A 23386-nucleotide genomic window follows, 5' to 3' on the forward strand; every position below is an offset into this window, starting at 1 on the left:
CGAATAATTCAAAAACACTGTACTGTTGTGTGCAGCAGCAAGGTATAATATATGCATCGTTACAGTGAATAGTAAAAATTGGAATTGGCTTTTGTGGCTGTGGCTGTTACACATTGAATCTTCTCTCACTGGTCCCACCTTGATGCTCTTGATGGTGATGCATCAAACGGCCAACATTGCATGAGAGGTGGGAGTAGAAGTAGATTGGAGTAGGAAGGGTTGAGTTCTGTGTGGCACGTGTTGGTATGTGTGGAGGTGTCACCACACTACACAACTAACAAGGTGGTGTGCATGGGAACTGCGTCATCTCTTCGGTTATCAACTTCCCCTCTCACCTATACATCATCAACAGTATCTTCAAAACAATTACCGCTTAATCACAAATTATTATAACTTTGATTATTATGCATCGTGAAAGGAATATTCTGAATAATTAACGCACAATCAGCTTCACTTCAAACTCAAATCCCTTCGATTCAAACATGATTTAAATATTGGACTGACAAAACTCTGATTTAAAGATTAAATGAACTGGTCTTGTCAATACTTTATACTATCGAAACTGCTAAAAAAGTTGTATTTTTTAACTTACGGAGTTTGCTTATGCCGAATTTAGCATATAAAACGACTTCGAAATTAAAAGTAGTAAAATTTGAAAGAAGATAAATACGTTGAAGTCAAAGTTTGAAGCATGGAAATCTTAGATTACTACCATTTGTCTGATTTCAAAATACTAATAAGCAATTACTTTAAAAGTTAATGAAAAGTGCAAATAAGAGGGAGATTTGAGTTCGTGAAAGATTTTAATGATTTAAATATAATGTTTACAAAGAGTTGATTTTTTAGTTTTAAAAGTGTAATATTTAATTGGGGCGGAAGGAATCACGTTTGTTGTTTAGTGGTTGATGTTTATTAGCAGCTTTGGCAATTGTGAGTGATATGTTAAAGAATAATAGAAATGATTAATGATTAGTTAGAAGATAGTTAGGGAGAGCGGGGAAGAAAGAGGTGGCAGTTATGGTGGTAAAAAGTGTGTAGTAAATGATGGGTTTAGGTTTTTGATTTGTTTAATTATTGGAAGTAGATGTAGATGTAGATGGTAATTGGCGTCACTATTCTCCTTCGAAAAGCAGCACCATATATAAATATGCAGAGGAAGCAGGCCTTCCCTTTTTGTACAAATTACACATATACAGACACATAGAAAGAGAGAGAGAAAGAGAGACAGATCTCTCTCAAGGCGTTTAATTGCAGAGATCTTTTGGGTTTCTCGATATAAGGGAGAGAGAGAGAGAGAGAGAGAGAGAGAGAGAGAGAGAGAAAGAGAAGTGAAGATCGAAAGAGCCATCCCTGCCTCTCTGAATATCTCCTTTTATCTGAATCCATCCCTTTAGTTTGTCTCTTAGCCTTATTTTCGTTTGATCCCATGCCCCTCTACCAAAATTCGTTTGTCTTCTGTGCCACCTTCAGATTCATCAAAACAAACAAAACTTGTTTTTTCCTCATCTTTCTCTCCCTTTGAGAAAAGCGATAGAAAGGGATCGATTCTCTGTGTGTGTGTATATATATTCCTCAGGTGTAGCTCTCACTGTAAACATGGGTACTGGTTGGAGGAGAGCCTTCTGCACCCGCGACCCAGCTTCTACCATATCGGATAAACAGCCCGGGAGCCCAAGCCCAAGCCCCAGCCCAAGAAGCTGTGCCCGCTTGGGTTTTCTCTCCGGAGGGAGCAACCCTTCCACCCCACGCTTGCGGTGCACAACAATACCAGAATCTGCTTCTCAAACAGTTACTGTAAGGGACAGCCCCAGAGTTCAAAGCAAGAACACTCCCAGAACAACCAAGTCTCCGAAAACGCTTTCTGTCTCAAATCCATCTTCACCGCGTTCTCCTCTCAAGCTCTCACTCTTCAAGAACAGTTTCAAATTCAGGGTATGTTACGTTCTCTGTGTATGCGGTGATAAATAATAATATTAAAGTATTTGAATGAATGGTTGTGATTTGTTGTGGTTGAGCAGAGTAGCTGTGGAATTTGCTTGAACAGCGTGAAGACGGGACAGGGTACGGCTATTTACACTGCGGAATGTGGTCACGCGTTTCATTTCCCGTGTATCGCAGCGCATGTACGCAAAAATGGTAGCCTGGTGTGCCCCGTCTGCAACGCCACGTGGAAGGACGTCCCACTACTAGCGGCGCACAAGAACCTCGCTGCGCAATCCGCCACGCAAAACGACGTCGCGCAAAGGACCACCGAAAACCCCAATGCCAACGTCAAAAAGACAACGGAAAACACATCCCCCGTTTTCAAGACCTACAACCAGATGGAGCCCCCAACCAAACATTCCGATTCGCTTCGCTCCTACGACGACGATGAGCCACTCCTCTCTCCCACCTCAGGCGGCAGGATCATTCCTATTCCCGAAGCCGACGAGAATGTCGAAGAAGACGACGAAGAAGAAGACGCCGGGGAGTTCCAAGGCTTTTTCGTCAACACGAAGAATTCATCCTCCTCAAAATCATACTCCGATTCCTTCCATACAACTGACGGAGATTCTAGAACGGTTCAGGTGAAACTCATGCCGGAGTGCGCCGTTATCTCGGCTTCCCGAACGCACGAGACCTACGCGTTGGTGTTGAAAGTGAAGGCTCCGCCTCCGCCACCTCCGCCACGGAGCAGCGCGGCGCCATCGCAGCGTGCGCCGATAGATCTCGTCACCGTGCTGGACGTTGGTGGAAGCATGACCGGAGCGAAGCTGCACATGCTGAAGCGCGCGATGCGTTTGGTTATCTCATCGCTTGGTCCCGCTGACAGGCTCTCCATCGTCGCTTTCTCAGCCACTTCAAAACGGCTCTTGCCTCTGCGCAGAATGACGGCCCAAGGTCAGCGCGTGGCTCGACGCATAGTTGACCGGCTCGTGGTAGGTCAAGGCTCGAGCGTAGGCGACGCATTGAGGAAGGCGACGAGAGTGTTGGAGGATCGCAGAGAGAGAAACCCGGTGGCGAGCGTGATGCTGTTATCAGACGGTCAAGAAGAGAGGGTTCAGAATCAGAGGAGTAACAGCAGTGGTAGTCAGAGGAAGGCGTCGAGTCACGTATCGTCGACGCGGTTCGCGCATATCGAGATTCCGGTTCACGCTTTCGGGTTCGGGGCGAAAAGCGGTTTCAGCCAGGAACCGGGGGAGGAGGCGTTCGCGAAGTGCGTGGGTGGGCTACTGAGCGTGGTGGTGCAGGATTTGAGAATTCAGGTGGGGTTTGAGTCAGAGGCGGTGGAGATGAGCGCGATTTACTCGTGCAGTGGAAGGCCCAGTCTGCTGAGCACAGGGGCGGTGCGGCTGGGCGACTTGTACGCCGAGGAAGAGAGGGAGCTGTTGGTGGAGTTGAGAGTTCCCGCGTCGTCAGGAGCTGGGACCCACCACGTGATGGCTGTACGATGCCTTTATAAGGACCCTGCTAGCCAGGAGATCGTATACGGTAGGGAGCAGGGTCTTCTGGTACCGCCGCCTCAGAGCCTGCGTTGTTCCGGTACTAGGATCCAGAGGCTCAGGAATCTCTTCATAACTACCCGAGCCATTGCAGAGTCCAGGAGGCTTCTTGAGCATAACGCTGACTTCACCAGCGCGCATCATTTGCTTGCCTCAGCGCGTGCACTTCTCATGCACTCCAACGCCGCTTCGGCTGAGGACTACTTGCGCGCCTTGGAGACTGAGCTGGCAGAGCTTCATTGGCGGAGGCAGCACGAGCAGGTTCAGATTCAGCAACAACAACAGCAGCAAAGTGTGCAACAGCGGAGAAGAGGGAGTGAGAGAGAAGTGACTCTGGTGGACGAGAATGGCGAGCCGCTTACCCCAACGTCGGCTTGGAGAGCCGCGGAGAAGCTGGCTAAGGTGGCGATGATGAGGAAGTCTTTGAACAGAGTCAGCGACTTGCACGGCTTCGAAAACGCTAGGTTTTAATTTTCCTTTTTAAATTATGTTTTGTTTTTATTGTTTAAAAATGTGGAGGCATATGAGAGAGAAAGAGAGAGGGTAAGAAAAGGGGATGGGGCATGGTAGTAGAATGGAATGGGGACAAGGTGGTAGCAGACGGCGCGGCCCTTTCTGCATTGGAAGATGACGAGAGAGGAAAGGGCATGGCCCACCCTTAAATGGGAGAAATTCATTGGATGCTTCCTCCATCATGTCTTTCTGTCTTGTGCCTTTTATATACACTCTTGTTTTCCCATTATAATCATTTGCTTTTCAACCACACAACACAACCCAACCCAGAACAAATCTAAACTCCGCTGCTGCCATCTTCAGATTGGTAGTTTATGATATGAAAGGGTAGTAGAAGTAGTAGTAGACTCTAGAAAGTTGTAAATGCCATTCTAGTAGTAATCTATAAAGTCTCTCTCTTTATGCTTGCCTTTTCGGAAGTCGATATTGTCATGTTTAAGATTTTGTTTTGGTTGTCGCTTTAATGTAGTGGGTTTGTGCGGCTAATAATTAAGAAGCGGACTACCAAGAGCCTAAAATCATCTTTTGGATGAAAAACATGGCAGAAGACAGAACTTAATGATGAACAAATGATTACGTTCCATGGCAACATGATATGCTTTTTCAGTTTCTTTCATCTTTCATTCAATTACCCCTTACCTTGGCAATTCAGAAATGAAATTTGAAGGGGCCCAAAGTTAAATGCAATCATAAGCGTTGCACTGAGCTACGTGACAAAATAAAAGAAACGGGAGATAGATAGATAGATATACTGTGGGTTTCAAGGTGGTAAAAGGAGGGGGAAATAAGTTGTAGGTCCTTATACATTGGAGATGAGATTTCCAAAGCAAACAGTAGGCACATGAGATACACCTTATCCGCGAGTGAGGGAGAATTTATTTATACATATACATGCTTTGGGTATTTATCTCCTGCGCTTATTGGTGGTGAATTTTATAATTTGAAAATTGTTCAAGTAGCTGGCAAATTTGAAAATTAAAAATGATAGAGGACAAGTGTGTGAGGAAGCTTAGTTTGGTGGGATGGAGAAGAAGTTTCCAGCTAGTTGGTGGGCTCAGAAGCAGAAATTGGGTAGGCATGGATGGATGAGTGACGATAAATGGAGAGAAACGATTTGAGTTAGTTAGCATGAGAGGAGGATCTGAAACAGAGATGTCAGGTGTGGAGCCCAAATAGGAGTCTCAGCTGTCGAATCCATCACCATCTCCCCGTCTTGTTCTTGGCCCAGTGCTGTTATGCTTTATTCTTACTGTTAGTATGAGTAGGAGTATAGGAGGAGGAAGAGGAGAACCACGAGGTGCCTCACAAACACCACCACCAACAACGCTAATTCTGTTTTAGCTTTGGTCTGTTCCAGGCCTCCGCAACAAAGGACCCTGCTTTTTATGTCAGTTTGTGTTGCGCTATAAATAACCCATGGGCTACTACACTCTAGGCTAGGGATCAAAACTTTATATCTAATCTATCAACTAATCCAATTTTACTACTACTGTTTCTTTACACCGCTTCAAATCAAAGATAATATATCAACCATTTTCATTCTTTAAAATCCTCACTTCTCTCTCAAATGCTCCATAAAATTAAATAAATGCATCAATAATCCCTCAAATTTTCGTATTTGTTTCAATCTGATCTTTAGATATGATAGAATATATAAACTTAGGGATTTGTTCGTTGGATATTCAACATTTGAAGGTTTCATCAGGTAGTTACCATCTTAGAAACTACTCTGGAGATAGGATGACATTAAGGAAATATATTGATGGTTTATTCGATAATTTTTATTTCTTTTTATTAATTTGCCTGTTTAATTACTAAAAGAAGTATTACATATTCTTCACGATTTCCAGATATAAATGTATTTACTTTTTTTGCCGACTACGTACGTACTTTGTGAGAAAAATGAAGTGTATATGTTATTAGAGGGTATAATTTTGCTATATTTGATGCATGGGAAAATGTTAATTGAATATTTGGTCACAAGAATACAAACTAAGCATATTGTCAATTGAGTTCATTTAATAGATCTTTTAGCTGTCCCTGTTGCTCTTTCACGCCAATTACCAATGCAACGTTCCTTTCTCTCACACTTGCATGTGGTGTCTATTAGTTGAGTCACGAGAATTTAAGAACATTGGGTCTGAAACGGTGTGGGGTGTTAAGGTGTAGAAGGGTGGTGGTGACACCTCAAGGTTTCTGTCCAAAGCATTGTAACAACACTGCAATTTCAGTAGTTTTGAGCAAGTGTTCTCAATCTGTTTGGAGTAAGAGATGTTCTTTAAATGTATGTGTTGGGCTATCCTTGTGGACTCATCAAGCACCTTCCACCCAAAACACCAGGGGTGGTGGGGTTGAGGAGATTCTGCTGTCTGTTTTTAGATATTTATTTCATTTTTATATATATTTTAAATTTCTAAAAGTTATATTGTCTTTTTCAATCAATAAAATCAAAGTTTTAATAAACCAACAATACTTTAAATATTCAATAGGTAATTTATTAAAAACACAATTAAATTTCCGTATAATTTAAGTTATATAATCAGTTTATCAATTCTTATAAAATTGTTTCAAACAATAGATATTCTACAATACGAGAGAACGCTACTTTTGGTCTTTTTCTACAGCTTTATAAGGAAATGACGCAAAACTAAAAAATAATCTCTTTAATTAACTTCTCTCTAGTTTATTATAGCATTTCCTCTTATATCACTTTCATATAAGATGTGTATGAATAAAATATTTGCAAATATATGATATTTGAGGATATGATACTATTAAATATATACAAGTAAAGTAATAAAAACAAAAATGTCTCTTTCAAATAGGCAAACAAAAAGAAAATAATTTTGTAAAGAGGAAATATTACTAACATTTTTTAATATAGCTTTCCTATTTATCAGAATTGGAGTTCTGCAGTGACCTACCTGATATGATGAATTGCTGATGGACCAATCGAGTGATTTGTTTCTTTAGCTTTTTTATTTGCGCTTTTGTCTTAATATGCGATCATCATTATTTTAACTTGGATCACATAACTTATAACTTTTATAATAATGATAATTTATAAATTTATTTTAATTTAAATTTATACAATAATAATCATATATTTATAATATTTTTAAAAATTATTATAATTTTTTAATATACCTACTATATTATTATGTATCGTATTTTATTATTTTTAGAATAATCATATCCAAATACATTTCGTATCCAATAAGCATAGTCTATTATGAGCATCATAATAGGTCTTAATCTCCTCTCCCTTTAATCGCTTTAATCAACTTTCCTAATTTCATTGCTTTAACTGGCCAATGCCAGTACGTGCAGCCTTCAATGTAGACGTAAAATAACAGTAGAGTTCAGTGTCATAATCCCCCTCCGAGTCCATATTCCTAATCTATGTTACAACACATAGAAGAAACACTCCAAGAACAATACTTGTAGATAAACTAGTGATTCATGTAAAATCCTAAAAAATAGTATTTTAGAAGTTACAGTGGTATAAAAATAGTGAGATTCGATTATTTTAATATTAAAAAGGTTTTAGTATAAATAGAATTGATATAAATGAGTTTCATTATTTTAAAACACATTATTTCTCTAAAAACCACTTTTTTAAAGCTCTCTGACTTCTCTCTAAAAGTATTGAAGAACCGAGACCGTAAGATTGATCCTCTCAATGAGCTCTTCAATTTGGACCGATCAGTTTCTCTGTTCGTATAAGTTAAGTTTTCGTTGTCTTTTTGGTTTTTTCTGTTTTCTGTTGCATGTAAGTTCTTTTCCGCTTGCATATGCCGTTTTATTTATCGATATCAGTCTCTGCTGATCAGTGATCATAATGATATCCCCCTTTCTCAATTCCTGCTATCCATGACTGAGCACCTTCAGGATTAAATCCCCCTTTAAATTTTTGTGGATTATTCCTGCGAAAGGTTTCTAATCCTTGATTTTTCATGGGTTCAACATTTTGTTTTTGGCTCATATTTTCCAGGACAATTGTCATTCTTTCCAACAACTCATTGGTAATGTTTGGTCCGTTATCCATCTTTTCCTGAAAGAATGAACAATTTCCTTAGTTTTCTTTAGATTTTTTTATTTTTATTTTTTTAACTATTGTTAAAACTTATCCTTACTACAAGTATTAATTGTTGTTATTACTTACTTTTATTAGTCTACTTATCTTGCATTTTTCCTTTACAAGAAAAATGTAAGAACAAACAATTTGCACCTCTACTTACTAGTAGAGACTACAAACATGGAAGACACCATACCCAAGGTCTTGACAGAAGGAACTGCTCTGATACCACTCAATGTGACACCCCGACTACAATACTAAATAATTATTATTTGATAAAAAGATATGGAATCAATTTTTTTTCCATACGATTATCCTTGAGAGAACATTAATAATAACATAACTTCATATTCATATATATAGTATACATCTCTATAATTGTTCATGAAATGTTACAAAAATATGTATTTGTAAAATATTAAGAGTTCTACATCAGAATAAAAGATTATCTATATTTTTAATATCTCCTAAATATATTAATAGAAATTATCCATGAGTCAATCTTCAGAAGATCCACCAATAATATCCCGAACAACTCTCACTGAGCAGGTTCCTCTTCTGCTCATGCAACAGGTACATATGAAAGAAAAATATGAAAGGAGTGAGGTCTTTATAAGCCTTAAATATCAATCTTAATAAACTCAACAAACAATGTAGACACCGGGGGCCTAGATTTGGACCTATAACCACAAAACTTGATCTTGTTTTATCAGACATATGGATCCATATTCCACTTCTGATGATCCAATCTGAACATCAAAAGTTGCTTTGGGAAGTGATTAGGTAGTTGAGTATTTCTCATAAAACATTGGTACAATCATAATTATTTCTTTCTCGAGAATATTAGTCATTCATCGGCTCACAAAAGAGATATATACTCACTACCTAACCTTGGCGATGCCGAGCAGGTATCGGATAGTCCCAAGTTTGGCCTATGAATATCCTAGTCCAGGGCGCTATTCTGAACTATCCAGATATTCACATACTTGGTAAAACTTCCTTAGACCCCACCATGGTCCCTGCCTTTCATCCCGCAGTGTACCAAACTGTGACTTCCCAAATACAAACACTTTGACACTGGTTTAATCTCAACTTATTGAAACCAGAGATAACTCTTACTTAACCGACATACTCTTGGATATTTTCAAAGGTCATTAAATGTGATGACTATCAATTCATGTCATTGTATAAACTATACACAAAGAACATAAAATAAAATAAAATGTACATGTAATTTTCTCATATTCAAGCTCATTGAATAAAATAATATTTACTTTCACTTTACATTTATGTTTATGTTTTAATTATAAAATAATGATAAAATAAGAATCAAAGCAAGAACTTTAAATAAATAATTAGATAAGAATTAGAACGTTATAAATAAATATAATAAAAAATAAAATAAATAAATAGGACCAGTGCGTAACTGGAGATAAATAAAAAAATAAAATAAATAAATAGGACCAGTGCGTAACTGGAGATAAATAAAAAAATAAAATAAATAAATAGGACCAGTGCGTAACTGGAGATAAAAATAAAATAAAATAAATAAATAGGACCAGCGCGTAACTGGAGATAATTAAAATAAAATAAATAAATAGGACCAGTGCGTAACTGGAGATAAAATAAAATAAATAAATAGGACCAGTGCGTAACTGGAGATAAAATAAAATAAATAAATAGGACCAGTGCGTAACTGAAGATAAATAAAATAAAATAAATAAATAGGACCAGCGCGTAACTGGAGATAATTAAAATAAAATAAATAAATAGGACCAGTGCGTAACTGGAGATAAAATAAAATAAATAAATAGGACCAGTGCGTAACTGGAGATAAAATAAAATAAATAAATAGGACCAGTGCGTAACTGAAGATAAATAAAATAAATAAATAGGACCAGTGCATAACTGGAGATAAATAAAAAATAAAATAAATAAATAGGACCAGTGCATAACTGGAAATAAAAATAAAATAAATAAATAAATAGGATCAATACATATTTGGAGATTAAATAAAATAAATAAATAAACAGAATCAATATATAATTGGAGATTAAATAAAATAAATATAAGAGGATAATAAATGAAAATAAGTTAAATGAAAGTAAAAAGAATAATATATGAGTCAAAATAAATAAAAGATTAATATAAAACCCATGAGCTTATCAAGATTAATATATAAAAGCTTAACCTCACTCCCCCTTACCTTATTGATCGAAGAGCACACTAATAATAGTTGTAGAAGACTAAGATCTCTTTGAATGTTGCTCTAAACTTTCTTTCCCTATTTTTCTCTTTCCCTCTCTTCTTTCTCTTTCTCTTTCTCTCTCTTCTTTCTCTTTCTCTCTCCTTTCTTTCTCTCTCTCTTTTTCTTTCTCCTTCTTTCTTCTTTCTCTTTCACTTTTTACGTAACTTCTTCATCCATATTCATATATTTATATATGCCTATCCATGTGCTAAAGTCATCATTGCTTTTATTAATTAAAGAGATAATATTTATCTCTTTAGTTTTTTTTTTTCTTCTTATCTTATCTTATCTTATCTTCTTTTTCTTCTTTTTTTTTCTTTTCTTCTTATCTTTTCTTCTTATCTTCTTATCTCTTCTTCTTCTTTTCTTTTTTCTATATTTTTTTTCTTTTAAAAGATTCTTCATATATTTTTTTTTACACACACCTATTTAATTAAAATAATTTTTCCTAATATATATATATATATATATATAATTTGTTTTGTTTTGTTTTTATTGTTATTTTTAATAAGTAAAAACTACATCATGATAAAATATATTTTTAATGTTTAAATTACATCATAATAAAATATAAAGCATTAGTAAAAAATAGAATTTTTCTAAGTGTTTTATTTAAAATAAATAATACAGTTTAAAAATAGGGATGTTACAATTATGCAGAACACTGATCTGCAGAATTATGCAGATTTGCATACTGTTGGGCGAGTCCTACTCGCTGAGCTAGCATGGGCCAGTGGTTGGGATAGTGCTACTCGCTGGACGAATTTCCAAGTCAGGAACTTTCAGACCTGTACCAATGGCTGGGCGGGTGGTACTAGCGGGGCGAGAATGGACTAGTGGCTGGGCGAGTGCTACTAGCTGAGCGAGTGAGTCAGAACCTGAAACTTGTATTTTTGAGTTAAATTGGGTGGTATTTTAGTTATCATAGAAGCTTTGTAATTATTATGAATGATGAGTATATGGTATGAGATTGTTTATATGAGACTGAGTTAAGACTGATTGATGCTAACCTAAGGAGGATTAGTAGTGATTGTGGTAGTGTATACATTGAGGTAGGGATTGTCTTGGCAGTTATCATGACGCTCTAATAATCATTCAAATTCTCAAGTAGAGAGGAATGGGTATGTGGTGAGAGGAGCAGGAGGTCCTAGGCTAGAGGTTTTTCCTTGACCATAGGTGTTAACGGACTTACCTTGCATGTGGTAGAGTTTTCACTCTTAATATGTCGCTCTGCAGAGCATGAGATGCCACTACAAATGCAGAACTGACTGGATCCGACCGCAATGCATGTATCCGGATTAGTTGAGTCGTAGTTTATAAATATATGTATGTGGATATATGCTTGTATATAGTTGTTAGATATATCAATATTATATGGTTTAAGAAAATTCTTTCAAAGTCATTAGCGTACCCTTCTTCTGTGTTTTTGTCTTGTATTGTATGTTCCTTGGAAGTTGAGGAGCCATCTTTTAGGTCGGAAGGAGGTCTCAGTGGGAATTTGTTGTAAGTGGTTAGCTTGTGTTTAGAGTTAGAAATGTTTAGTATGTATAATTGATATATTTATATAATCTGATCATTTGTAAGACTGTATTAATATACTTTATACATTTGTTTATCTGTTTTGAACACTAAAATGAAATATCGTATTTTATTAGTTTTAAGATGCTAAAATTGGGATGTTACAATTGGTTCCAAATATATATATATATATATATATATATATATATATATATATATTACAAAATCTAAAACACTAAAAAAGTGTGAATGAACCTGGACCAAGAAAGACGCGGAAAGCGCAAAATCAACCCTCTCTATAGTATAGAAGCTCGAAACTTACAATTAACATTCCCGATACAGGGACACATTTTAGAAAAATATTATTCGAGGTAAATACAAAGCTCAACAAAACACTTCATTTTGTATAATACAAAGTCAGATGGCTGAGGAAGAACGGGGTGAAAAAAAACACATGACCCAAGAAACACAGACGCTTTGATGTTAGGCCAAGTAGACGAAGCACCACATGGACACTTTAGGTGTTTCAACTACGCAACTAAGATCCTAACAGGTGAGGATGTTTCCTCTTATTCTAATGGAGAGAATAAATCACTATGATCAATGAAATTGGTGTTGGATTTCATTTCTGGTTCTGTTCTACCTTCGCTCGAATCTTCTGCTCCAAAACAGATATCTCAGTATCAAGGTTGAACATCCTATTCAAAGCATGCATGTTCTCGAGTGTCTCACTAAGAGTCCGACTGTCATTCCCATCGCACCTTAAATGTTGCATTGGACCATGAAGCAACTTATTCACTATACCCCGACTAAGATCATCCACAGCCCTCCGTGTTTTTTTTGGTATATCATCACCCATCTTACCTAAGCATCTCTCCAGCTCAGCAAGCCTGATTCTTTCTGCATAAGCCCTCAATTTTTTGATAGTAGGGACAGTTTCCAGCGAGTCCCTCCAAGCTTCGAATTGCTTAGATTCTTCAGCAATGATTGTCTGTGCTTCCATTGCTTTTCTTAGGCGATCCTCTTTATTGGCAGCCACAACCTCTTTAAGGTCATCAACATTGTAAACTCGCACATGCTCAAGGTCTGAGACACATGAACCCACATTCCGGGGAACAGAAATATCAATGAAAAAGCGACGGCCTCCAACATCTTGGCTTGCAGGAGGAAGATCTTTGACATTACTTTTCAAGAATAATGGGGTTTCTGATGCAGTACTGGTGAAAACTACATCAGCTTCACCAGCACAGGTGAGCATTTCTGAAAGGGGTTTGTAGATGATTTCAATATCCTTCAGTTCTTCACGTATTGCAGCAACTCTCTCCTCGGTTCTATTGACAACAACCATCTTTTTGCAACCTTTTGCCACCAAATGTTTGATCACAAGTTTTCCCATCTTGCCAGCTCCAATAACCAACATTCTTGCATTATCAAGTGAGGCTTCAGGTAGCTTCATAAAGGCCAACTCGACAGCAGCTGAGCTCACAGAAACTGCCCCGGAAGCAATGTTAGTCTCAGTTCTAACCCTTTTACCAACAGTAATTGCATGCTTGAATAGCCCACTGATATTTCTCCCAAAGCCGTTAACCCCTTGTCCAACCTTGACAACTTGCTTTACTTGGGCAAGGATTTGACCCTCTCCCAAAACAAGAGAATCAAGTCCTGCTGATACTTCAAAAAGATGCTGTGTGGCATCATTGTCGTAAAGTAAAAACCGGTGCTGGCTTAGCTCTGAAAGAGGGACAGAACTTGTCTGCAAAAGAGAACAGGCATTTAAATATTTAATAATGCGCTTTAGATACCATCTGGGTAATAAACTTTACACATACTTTTGACATCCATTCCATGACTTCTTTGACACCACGATGTTGAGACAGTGCAAGAACATATATCTCCATTCGGTTGCAGGTGCTCAGAACAGCTGCTTCTTCAATATGATTAAGACTACAAAGCTCTGCAATAGCTCTAGGCCATTCTGCTTCTGGAATTGCAAGTTTTTCACGCATTTCCACGGGTGCGGTGTGCACACTTAGCCCAATGACAACAATGCTGCTCCTTTCCTTCGTATACCCTGTCAAGGTTAATTACAAATTATTTAAAAGCTGCAACCAGAAAACTTCAGATAATTAACCGGAACAATTCGACCAATGAAAGCCTTTGGTGTAAACATCCCCCTGGACCTTCATAGAATATAGTTTAGGCGTAAAATTCCATCATGAAGTACAAAAGCCCAATCACTTGGAACATTCCAATTCCATTTCATTTTTCCCTTTTCAACATTAACAGAGAGAACCCGTAATCAAATTGAATACACCAATGACAAAATCATCAACAGCAAAAATAATCAAAAAGGGAAAATGCTTCGGTGCAAAACTCAATCTTTGAATACTAATCGAATAGCGATGATATGGTTCCAGGTAATGCTGCAATTGTTTTAATATTTCAAGCACCCAACATACTATTCCACATTCAGATCAAACAGTAAAATCACCCAACAAAGATAATTGCAGAGAAGAATATGCAAAGAAATTCTCAGGATATTTAACATGATCTTAAATACAAGACCAAGTATAAATAACAAGAGTGATTTTATCCAACAAAGGAAATATACAACAAAACGACAAACATAAGCGGATTCCGGGGAAAAAGATCGAAATGATGGGGACAAACGAGAATAGCGAATTAACGAGATTACGAAGGCAATAAAAGAAAATGTAAAAGTTATCCGGACTTACTATCAGCAGCAGAAGTCTTGAGCAGCTCAAGAGCGGAGAGAGAGATAGCATTGTTGGGACCAACGGATGCATCAGAGGGCTGAGCGCCGCAGCGAACAACCCCTCTCCGGACGAAGGTTTTTCTGTTATGGTCGAGAAAAGCGGTGGGTAATAATGCCCTTGAAGGAAATTGCGAGGAAGAGGAAGACGATGATTTGAGGAACAGAGCCTCAAATTTTGCAGCTGAGAATGTGGATGGAAGTGCCATTGTGGCGCGAGAACCCTAACCCTAACAAAACAACGGAAGGGGAATAATTTAGGTGGAAGATGTTGAAGGGAAAATCGTGAGAGAGGAGGGGCGCTAGCAGAAGAGAAGAAAAATTGGAACAGTTGTGCAAACTTTGACCCTCTCCTCTCTCTCTCTCTCTCTCTGATTTGGCCTGAGGCGTGTGGCTTTGGTACGAAAAGGAAGTGCTTTGTGGGTTTGATTGATATAAGAGATTTCTCTGACTTCTCATTGGTGGGCGCTGAGCATGCTTTATCCACACTCCTTCTTCCTCTTCTTCCTTTCTTCTACCAATTCTTTTATCAAATCTTCAATTTATCCAACTCCTTAATATAATTAATTTTCGGGTTAAATATGTGTTTGTTGGTAAATTGAAGTAAACTTTAGAATAAGTAATTCCTTAAAATTTTATACTAATTTAGTTTTTTATTTTAAAAAGTATATGGATTTAATTTTTTTTATAAATTTTGTTAAATTTATTTTATATTTTATGATAATTTTGAGTTAATATTAAAATAAAAATTATAAAATGTTATAAAAAATTCAAATATTATCATAAAATACGTTTGAAAGATCAAATAAACTTAATAAAATTTACTTAAAATGACTAAATTTATACATCTTTAAAAATAAATGACTAAATTGGTAAAAATTTAAAAAAAAATAGACTAATTTTAAATTTTACTGAATTTAAAAAAAACAAAAATATATTTAACTCTTCTTATCATGAAACTAAAAAAAATATATTTAACCCTTCATTTTAATATTAAAAAAAATAACCTTTTTTCATTTTCGTTCAGACATGTAATAGTCAGTTTTCTTGTTTTCTTTTGATTATGCTGTCCCTACCAATTTCAGTACCGCTGTCACCGTCATACTGTCATCTCTAAATAAACCTTGGAAACTGACATCAATAATTCCATCATCATTTGCATCGCATTTGCTACTGTAATTTTTTTTTATCATTTTAATATTTGATATTTTACATACTTAAACGATACATTGTTATATGATAATTGATTACATACATTATTCAGTTATCTTGAAATAACATAATTTATATAATTTTTTCTTTACTCATGACGATGGAAGCTTATAAATACAGTATCGCATGTACTCACTCAATAATACATCTCTCATTTATATTATATATATTTTTTAAACTCTTACAGACCAGAACACAAATACTCTTTTTGTACTAGATCTTTCCTCAATATCTCTTTCGAAACTTTGAAACATTTTCTTGTTATTCAATAATTTTATATTATTTAAGAGTTAAAATTAAAGATAATTTAAATACATTTTCATTTTTAATATTTAAAGATATTTTTTACAAATAGAAGTTTCGGACTTGAAAATAGATAATACCTCAAATACAAATAATATTAATTTAGCTATCATGAGATTGCAAATAAGATATATTATTGTTTTTCCATCTCTAAAATTATAAATAATTCTTACATCGGAAAGATTTTCACTTTTGGACCATGCTATTATCTAGAAAAGCATGTGGTTGGTCTTCCCAATCAGTTACCCCATCACCAATTATAATTATATATATATATATATATATATATATATATATATATATATATGTTTGTATTATTTAAGAGATTTGTACAATGTCCTGTCCTTTAATTTTGATTTGAAGGCACCTAAAATGTTTGGTAAGAAGTAATTAACAATATATTGCTTGGAGTGATGATCTTGAATTGGCAAGAACAGCAATGAGTTTCCATTTTTAGGAAAATATTAAATGGGAAAATAGGGAGGCATGAAGTAGCAGACCCCAGCAAGTTGATTCAGAAATATGAGTTCAACTACTGCACTAGGCTATGAAAGCCCAACATCTGTATATAAAGAAACTTTAAGCATTTATGTGTGCTTTACACAGACCCCATCAGATATGCTTCTCTACACGTCTTTCAGAGCTTCTCACTCTGTGCTTCTGAGAAACAAATTATGATTATGAGATGTCTTTAGCTTGAAATTACCTTCATTCCATTTCTGTGCATGCTTTCTTCACCTTTCGGTTTACTTCTCATGCTGTCTACAACAAATCTTCTCCTCCTACAAATATTATTATTCTCACTGTTACCCTCTTCTATTCTTCCATCTGTCTTCTGCTACTTCGTTAACTTTTTCAGATAAATATCATATCACCAAACGTCTCAGTGTGAGATGCATTGTGTGCAACAACAAGCCAAACTTAAAATTGATAAAAGTAAAATTGAGTTTCATTGGTTCCAATGAACAGAGTTCAATGTGACACATCCAAATAGAAATGTATTTAAAGAGAAAATTTCATTTTATTTTAATAACTCGTCTCAACTAAAAAATTAAAAATATACATGTAAGCTTACATAAAATTCCTAGTTGATAATAAAAAGTAATATCATTAATTAAACTTGCACTCTCTTGAGGGCAGAACTGATTAGAATATTAGATACATGTTGACGGCAAAGAAAACCACTTGGTAATTTGTCTGTTTGATCCCATTCACCACAAACGAGTAGAGAGAAAGTTACAGTTTTCATTTTCGTTGTAAATGTCAGAATGATTATAGGCATCCAAAAGCAAAATTATTTATTGCAACTAAACCAACTCTTCTAATAAAACCAACCAGTCACACGATTATGGAGCTACAAGTTTCTAGTAAACACCAGTTGTAGAGTTGATGAATGCAAAGGCAACACAGGTTTATGTATTGTTCTCGAAAATAATTTTCCAAGGGAGAAGGGGAAAAGGGTTTGTTTATATATTAACTGCTGATTATGGATGTTCTGATCGCACACAATTTATCAGAACAATACAAAATAAGTCTTTTTAACCAGGAATTGCAGTTATAACAGAGAATTACAAGAGCAAGAATGAAGTCAAACGAGGCCGGTCTAAATATTTAATCACGTAGACGAGGCCAATCTCACGCTGTATCAGATTTTGTGCCAACAAATCAGAAAATTAAGACACATCTCTATGGATAAAATATGGTTATAGAAAAAGTCTGCAATCTGAATTATGAAATAACAAACTTAGGCGTGTTGAATACTTTTTGTGAGCAATAGAGAGAAAAAAAAAAATCTAAGGCAGAAGCAACAAGAGAAATCCAAGTGAATATTTAGAAAGAATATTAAAAGTGATCAACAAAAAGCTTGGACCAAGTTGACCCAAGCTTCGTTTTCTTTTTAACTGCCATCATGTCTAGTGTTTTGACAAACGTTATCCTTTCAGGTAAGTTTCAAATAAACCTTCATTTGGCCCATAAATTTATCATTAACACAAAGGAGAAAACCTTTTCAACCGAAAACTCGACAGAAAATCAAGCTCAGATAAAAATCACTCATGTTGCATATGCAATATATATTGATTTGCCAGACTACGTCAATATCTGCAGTTACATAAGGAAAATCCTGTGGTCATACAGCTCATTTTATTTCCCTTGACCAATCAGGGAACAAAAAAAAAAAATCTGAGTTCTACTTTTACAGTTTCAGCAAGATAATTAAGACTCGGTCGATGTGGTTGCATCATCTTTGTGCTTAATCATACCAGAATCCACAAGAATGGGAACCTCAGCTGCAAGCCATGGTGCAAGACCTAAGCAAAGTGCATGAGCAATACCAAATCTGGGGCTGTAAGGAAAGCCAAGAACAGAAACACATCGTTATTTAAATTCAGAAAACATTAAGAGCATGCTCGGTAAAACCTCCTATCAAAAAATGAATGACACTTGATCCCGAAAAGTAGGCTATTTTTCCACAAAAAAAGAGTTTACAGCTTTAAATCACTTTTAGGTCAGTCATAACAAAACAGCCCTAAAACTAAAAATCCTCAAATCACTATTGAAACACCAGTCATGAAACAGAAACATTAAGCCCCACGTCAAGTGTTATATTAAGCTATCTTAATATGCACTAGCATTAAACAACTCCAGATGTTCAGTGACGTGAATGAAGAAGAACAGAGACCTTCTAGTTACCTTATCCAGCTTTAGATATTGATTAATCAACAATATCATTTGACCAGGAATCCTAATTGATTCTTGTTGGAATCTTACAATCCTAACTATTGCAATCACAATAGTTCCTAGTCTTGAAATTTGGGTTAGACTCTAATTCAACCAGAAAGTTAGCTCGTAATGTGAGGATTGCCACTCACTTACATGCATTACTTAGGCCCTATCTTTACACAACATGAAAATAAGGTCTTTTCAATACACTCCCTCCCACTTAACACTATTGTGTTTGGTGCACATAAAATGATACACAAAAATCAGGTCTTTTTCAATACACTCCCTCCCACTAAACACTATTGTGTTTGGTGCATGTATAATATGACAGGTGGCGCAATAACAAATCTATAACAGACATTAACAGAGAACTTGAGTAAGACCTGACTAAACCCCAAAAACTAATTCATAAGATGAGAGCTTCCCCTACTAATATACACTATTCAGGGACTTCAGTCAATGTGAAACTTAGGTTTTCCCAATACTCAATCCTTGTTGCTTCATTCCACATTGAGAGCAGGTACTGTTAACACTTTGTCCAATTCTATTCAAAACACTTCAAGTATATATATGAAAAAATAGCACAACAATCCCTAATAAACTAACATCTAGTTTAGCCTAAAATCCTTTCACCAATTTTCATTGGCAACTATATAGTTCAGTCCCCGCAAACATATCACAATCTCAATCACAAAAAGAGGTTGAAGTTTATCTTATATGGTTAATTGAGAAGAAAAACGTACCAATTTTTTGCCCAGAGAGGCTTGAAGTGCACAGTCAAGCATATCTTTCCACCCCTGTACATCTAAAATACAAAAAAAAAAAAAAACGGTGTGAAAGGTAGAAAATTAAGGAGCAAAAGAAGAAGGGGGAAAGAAAAAAGGGTAAAGAAGGAACCTTTTGGGTCTTTCCGTCCAATTGAGGGAGTTCGAGTTCGGGGGCGGTGGAAGGGTAAGTGACGGGGATATCGAATTGGAGGTCGAATTCGTACTTGAGGAGGTTGTAGACGTACCAGCATTTACCGGTCCAACGAGTGCCTTCGGGATTGGCGGCGGAGATACGGAACCAATCGTTGTCGTTGGACTTGTTCATCTGCGTGTAGGTTATGAGAGCCTTGTACTCTTCCTTCAACCTCTGCGTCCATGCCGCGCCGTCGCGAGGACCCGCCTTCGTCGCAAGTAAAGGGATCTGTGTCAGAGTCGACTTCGTGTTCGGGTCCCAACCTTCCATCTCTCTCTGCTTCAAACGCACGCTGAATTGTCTTCAAATGACGATGCTGGTCTTTCGCTCTTTTATATTCTGAGAAACTAGGATATAAATGTAATTTGGATTTTGGTTTAATCACTGGGCTCTTTTTTAACTTGATTTAAATTATTCATGTTATAGTAAATTTGTGATTTTTTTTAAATTTGAATTTATACTATTCAGTGAAAGATTAGTAGAAGTATAATTTTTTGTGGAAATTAAAATATTTATTTTAAATAAAAATATATTTAGTTCTTATTTTTCTGATTAGTTTCTTAAGATTGTTTTAAATATCTTTTTATTAATATATGTCTTCAACATCTTATACATTTAATTTAATTTAATTTTTTTAAATAACTTATCAAACAGGAATGTATCGTGATATAAATTGTTTATTACACCATTAAAATATAATTTATTTATTGTTTATTATAGTAAAATATAATTTATGATATTATGAAAAGTTTATAATGTTTATAATGACGTCTAAATTCCATCACATTATGCAATTACAATCAATCAAAGAATAAAAATAATAATAATAATAATAATAATTGATAATCAAGTTTAGTGATTTATGACATTAATTTTTATTTATAATAAGTTTTATACATAGGAAAGACGGTGTGAATTGATTCGTTACTCATATGTGATTCACAAAGAACAGGTTGAATTGGTCCGTATGGTATAAAAAATGGACGTTAATTTTTTTGTTATTCGTTTCACATAAAGTCTAGTTTGTGAGTGAGTTTGCAAGTCTACCATAAGAATTTTAAGAACTTATTTTTTATTTAACTAAATTAATAAAAATAATAATTTATATAGTTAATTTCTCAAAATAAGTAATATTCATAATTTTATAATTTATAACTTTTAAGAACGAGTCTACTGGAAATAAAAATAACTTTGAAGTGAAATAAAACAAGGAAAAAAGTGAATGGAAAAGGTACTTTTAAATGAATTAGACATGAATGAACGAGTTACTTTAGTATGTATGGACTAGAGTAAAAAGGGGATGAACAAGTTACTTAGAAAAAATATACATGACATGTTGTACTAGAGCTGTCACATTTTAAAAGTTTAAGTAATATGAGTTATGCGGGTTAGCACATTGTCGGTCCGCGTGCACTACGAGTTATGTGGGGTGAGCCTAAGCGGACCAATGGGCTAAAATACTCAATCTGTCTTACATTTTTTCGTGTAAATCTATAGGTGGGTCCCATGAACTGTCTTGCCTTGTCATCCCTAACTTTACAATACCTACATAAGCTTTGTTGTATTCTTGCTCCGTGTTAGTTTAATAAAGTAAGCATTATTACATCATGATAACATGTCGTCAATTGTACATGTGGTTAGAAGTTACACTTTCCTTGGTCCTTCATAATAATAAAGACGGTCACTCATGTGACATTGTTTAACTTCAAGTGAGTGTGTTAAAAACTTTTTTGAGAATTTGAAGAATGTTTCATTGGCTTTCACCTAAAATCTTCACATTTGACAAAAGAAGTAAAATGAAACACTCTAAAGCACAATCAACTTTTCATGCAAATTGCTAATTATTGATTAAAGTAATTCACACACCTTAGTTCATTTTCGTGTATTTTGATCTTCATTAATAGAAAATTAGTCATGAAAAAAGGAATATAATTCATAACAATATCTTACAAAAAATATATTAAACATTGAATTGTATTTATAGAAATTTTAAAAATTTTTATTTAAAATAATTTTTCAACATTTGTTGCAATGCAAGAGCAGATAGTAATATGTATCATGTTCTTAATTAACTCATTAATCAAACAAAATATCAAAATCACAAATTCTAACTATGTAACCCAAATCAAACAATACCAAAATAAATTCACAAATTTCTCAATAATAGATACCTTAATAAACTTTACATCCCTTAATAATTCAATTCTTCATCTCTTATATTCAAATTTTTCTATGTTTCTACTCTCTTTAAACTTTACCTTCATATAATAATAAATACATAAGTATAATCACCTCACTACATCAGAGACACTCAAGCAACCAAAACCAAAGAAATCACTTAGTCATGCAATTACAAAAATCACATTAAATTAATAAAGTTTATACTCATCTACCTCTTCCATCACTACTTTCCTATCAATTTCATAATGTAATAACGTCTATAGTTTCATTCCACTTGGAAACTTCACAGTACAAACCCAAAAATCTTTTCCTCTCATATATTCTTATCTTTTTTCTAGTTCAAGGAAAATATAACCACTACATATATTATGCATTAGACTAATACTTCTCTTAAAAAGTTCTCATTTTTTCCAGCAACATTTAATCCAAACAATCATACCATCAACTAATATCACTCAAAAAATAGAACATTAGATTATAAAATAATGAAAATAGCTTCCCTTAATTGATAAAGTTAATCTAAATATGATTTTCTCACCTAAACAACGTCATACATTAAAAATCACTATCTACAAAATCAAAGTTCATATCAACAATGAAGACAAATTTTTCAGGATCATAATATAAGCCATGCATGCAAGAAAAAACATATTGATTTTAAAGAATGGGTATAATTTTTGAACTCACTAATAGAAAAATTTGACTGAAGGTTTTAATAGCATTATCCGCAAAAATTATTTCAGTAATATTGATTCTTAAAAAGGTGAGAGCTTCAAAATTTTAGAAAAAAAAAACGATTTATGGGGAGATATAAGTTTATAAAGAATAAAATAGTTTAAAAAGAAAAGAATTTTCTGGGGTCTTATAACATAATGCTTGAATCAAGTAATGATTATAATTATTCTTTATGTCAATTACGACTTCCAACTAATACACAAAAACAATTTTGATTGTCTCCCTTATTTCCCCACAGGCAAACAACACATAATAAGTTTCTTTTGACTTTCCAGTATTGTAATTGTCACTCATAATTATAGCGAAGGAAATTGTTTTAAATATAATAATAAAATCCAAAGAAAGGACATATAAATAAAAACTATTTATTTATATTAACGAAATGAAGTTTTTACCGTGGTGGTGCACTCTCTGTGTATTGTTGTTGGTAATATGTATTTTGGTCTAATGCTAACTTGAAACAGTGTTACAGTTATTATATATTACAAAAATTCAAATATATAATAACATTTTTTATATAATATTTTTTTTTACAATTGTTGTCTTTTATAATATAATACGACGTTTTGAGAATTGTCATACTTTATGACATTTTGATAATTGTCATACATTATGTGTAAAATACGGTGTTTTTATATGTCATATTATTGTTGAAAAACATG

General features: G+C 34.8%; 3 protein-coding genes across 3 annotated transcripts; 1 reads left to right on the forward strand and 2 right to left on the reverse strand.

Annotated features, from left to right (window-relative positions):
• Positions 1-1156: 1156 nt before the first annotated feature.
• Positions 1157-4414, forward strand: LOC114162794 (E3 ubiquitin-protein ligase WAV3). The gene is made up of 2 exons (XM_028046769.1): positions 1157-1932; positions 2019-4414. The coding sequence occupies exons 1-2, from the start codon at positions 1597-1599 to the stop codon at positions 3951-3953; spliced, it is 2271 nt and encodes a 756-aa protein (XP_027902570.1). The 5' UTR covers positions 1157-1596; the 3' UTR covers positions 3954-4414.
• Positions 4415-12115: 7701 nt separating this feature from the next.
• LOC114163844 (glutamyl-tRNA reductase 1, chloroplastic-like) lies at positions 12116-15033 on the reverse strand. The gene is made up of 3 exons (XM_028048201.1): positions 14575-15033; positions 13669-13910; positions 12116-13592 (listed from the first exon to the last, which is right to left on the reverse strand). The coding sequence occupies exons 1-3, from the start codon at positions 14819-14821 to the stop codon at positions 12462-12464; spliced, it is 1620 nt and encodes a 539-aa protein (XP_027904002.1). The 5' UTR covers positions 14822-15033; the 3' UTR covers positions 12116-12461.
• A 3131-nt stretch (positions 15034-18164) lies between these two features.
• On the reverse strand, positions 18165-20124 carry LOC114196290 (ubiquitin-fold modifier-conjugating enzyme 1). The gene is made up of 3 exons (XM_028086889.1): positions 19746-20124; positions 19592-19653; positions 18165-18471 (listed from the first exon to the last, which is right to left on the reverse strand). Exons 1-3 carry the CDS (start codon positions 20076-20078, stop codon positions 18342-18344), a joined length of 525 nt encoding a protein of 174 aa, XP_027942690.1. The 5' UTR covers positions 20079-20124; the 3' UTR covers positions 18165-18341.
• Positions 20125-23386: the final 3262 nt, after the last annotated feature.

Source organism: Vigna unguiculata, chromosome 9 (assembly GCF_004118075.2).
Source record: "Vigna unguiculata cultivar IT97K-499-35 chromosome 9, ASM411807v1, whole genome shotgun sequence".
Taxonomy (NCBI): Eukaryota; Viridiplantae; Streptophyta; class Magnoliopsida; order Fabales; family Fabaceae; genus Vigna; species Vigna unguiculata.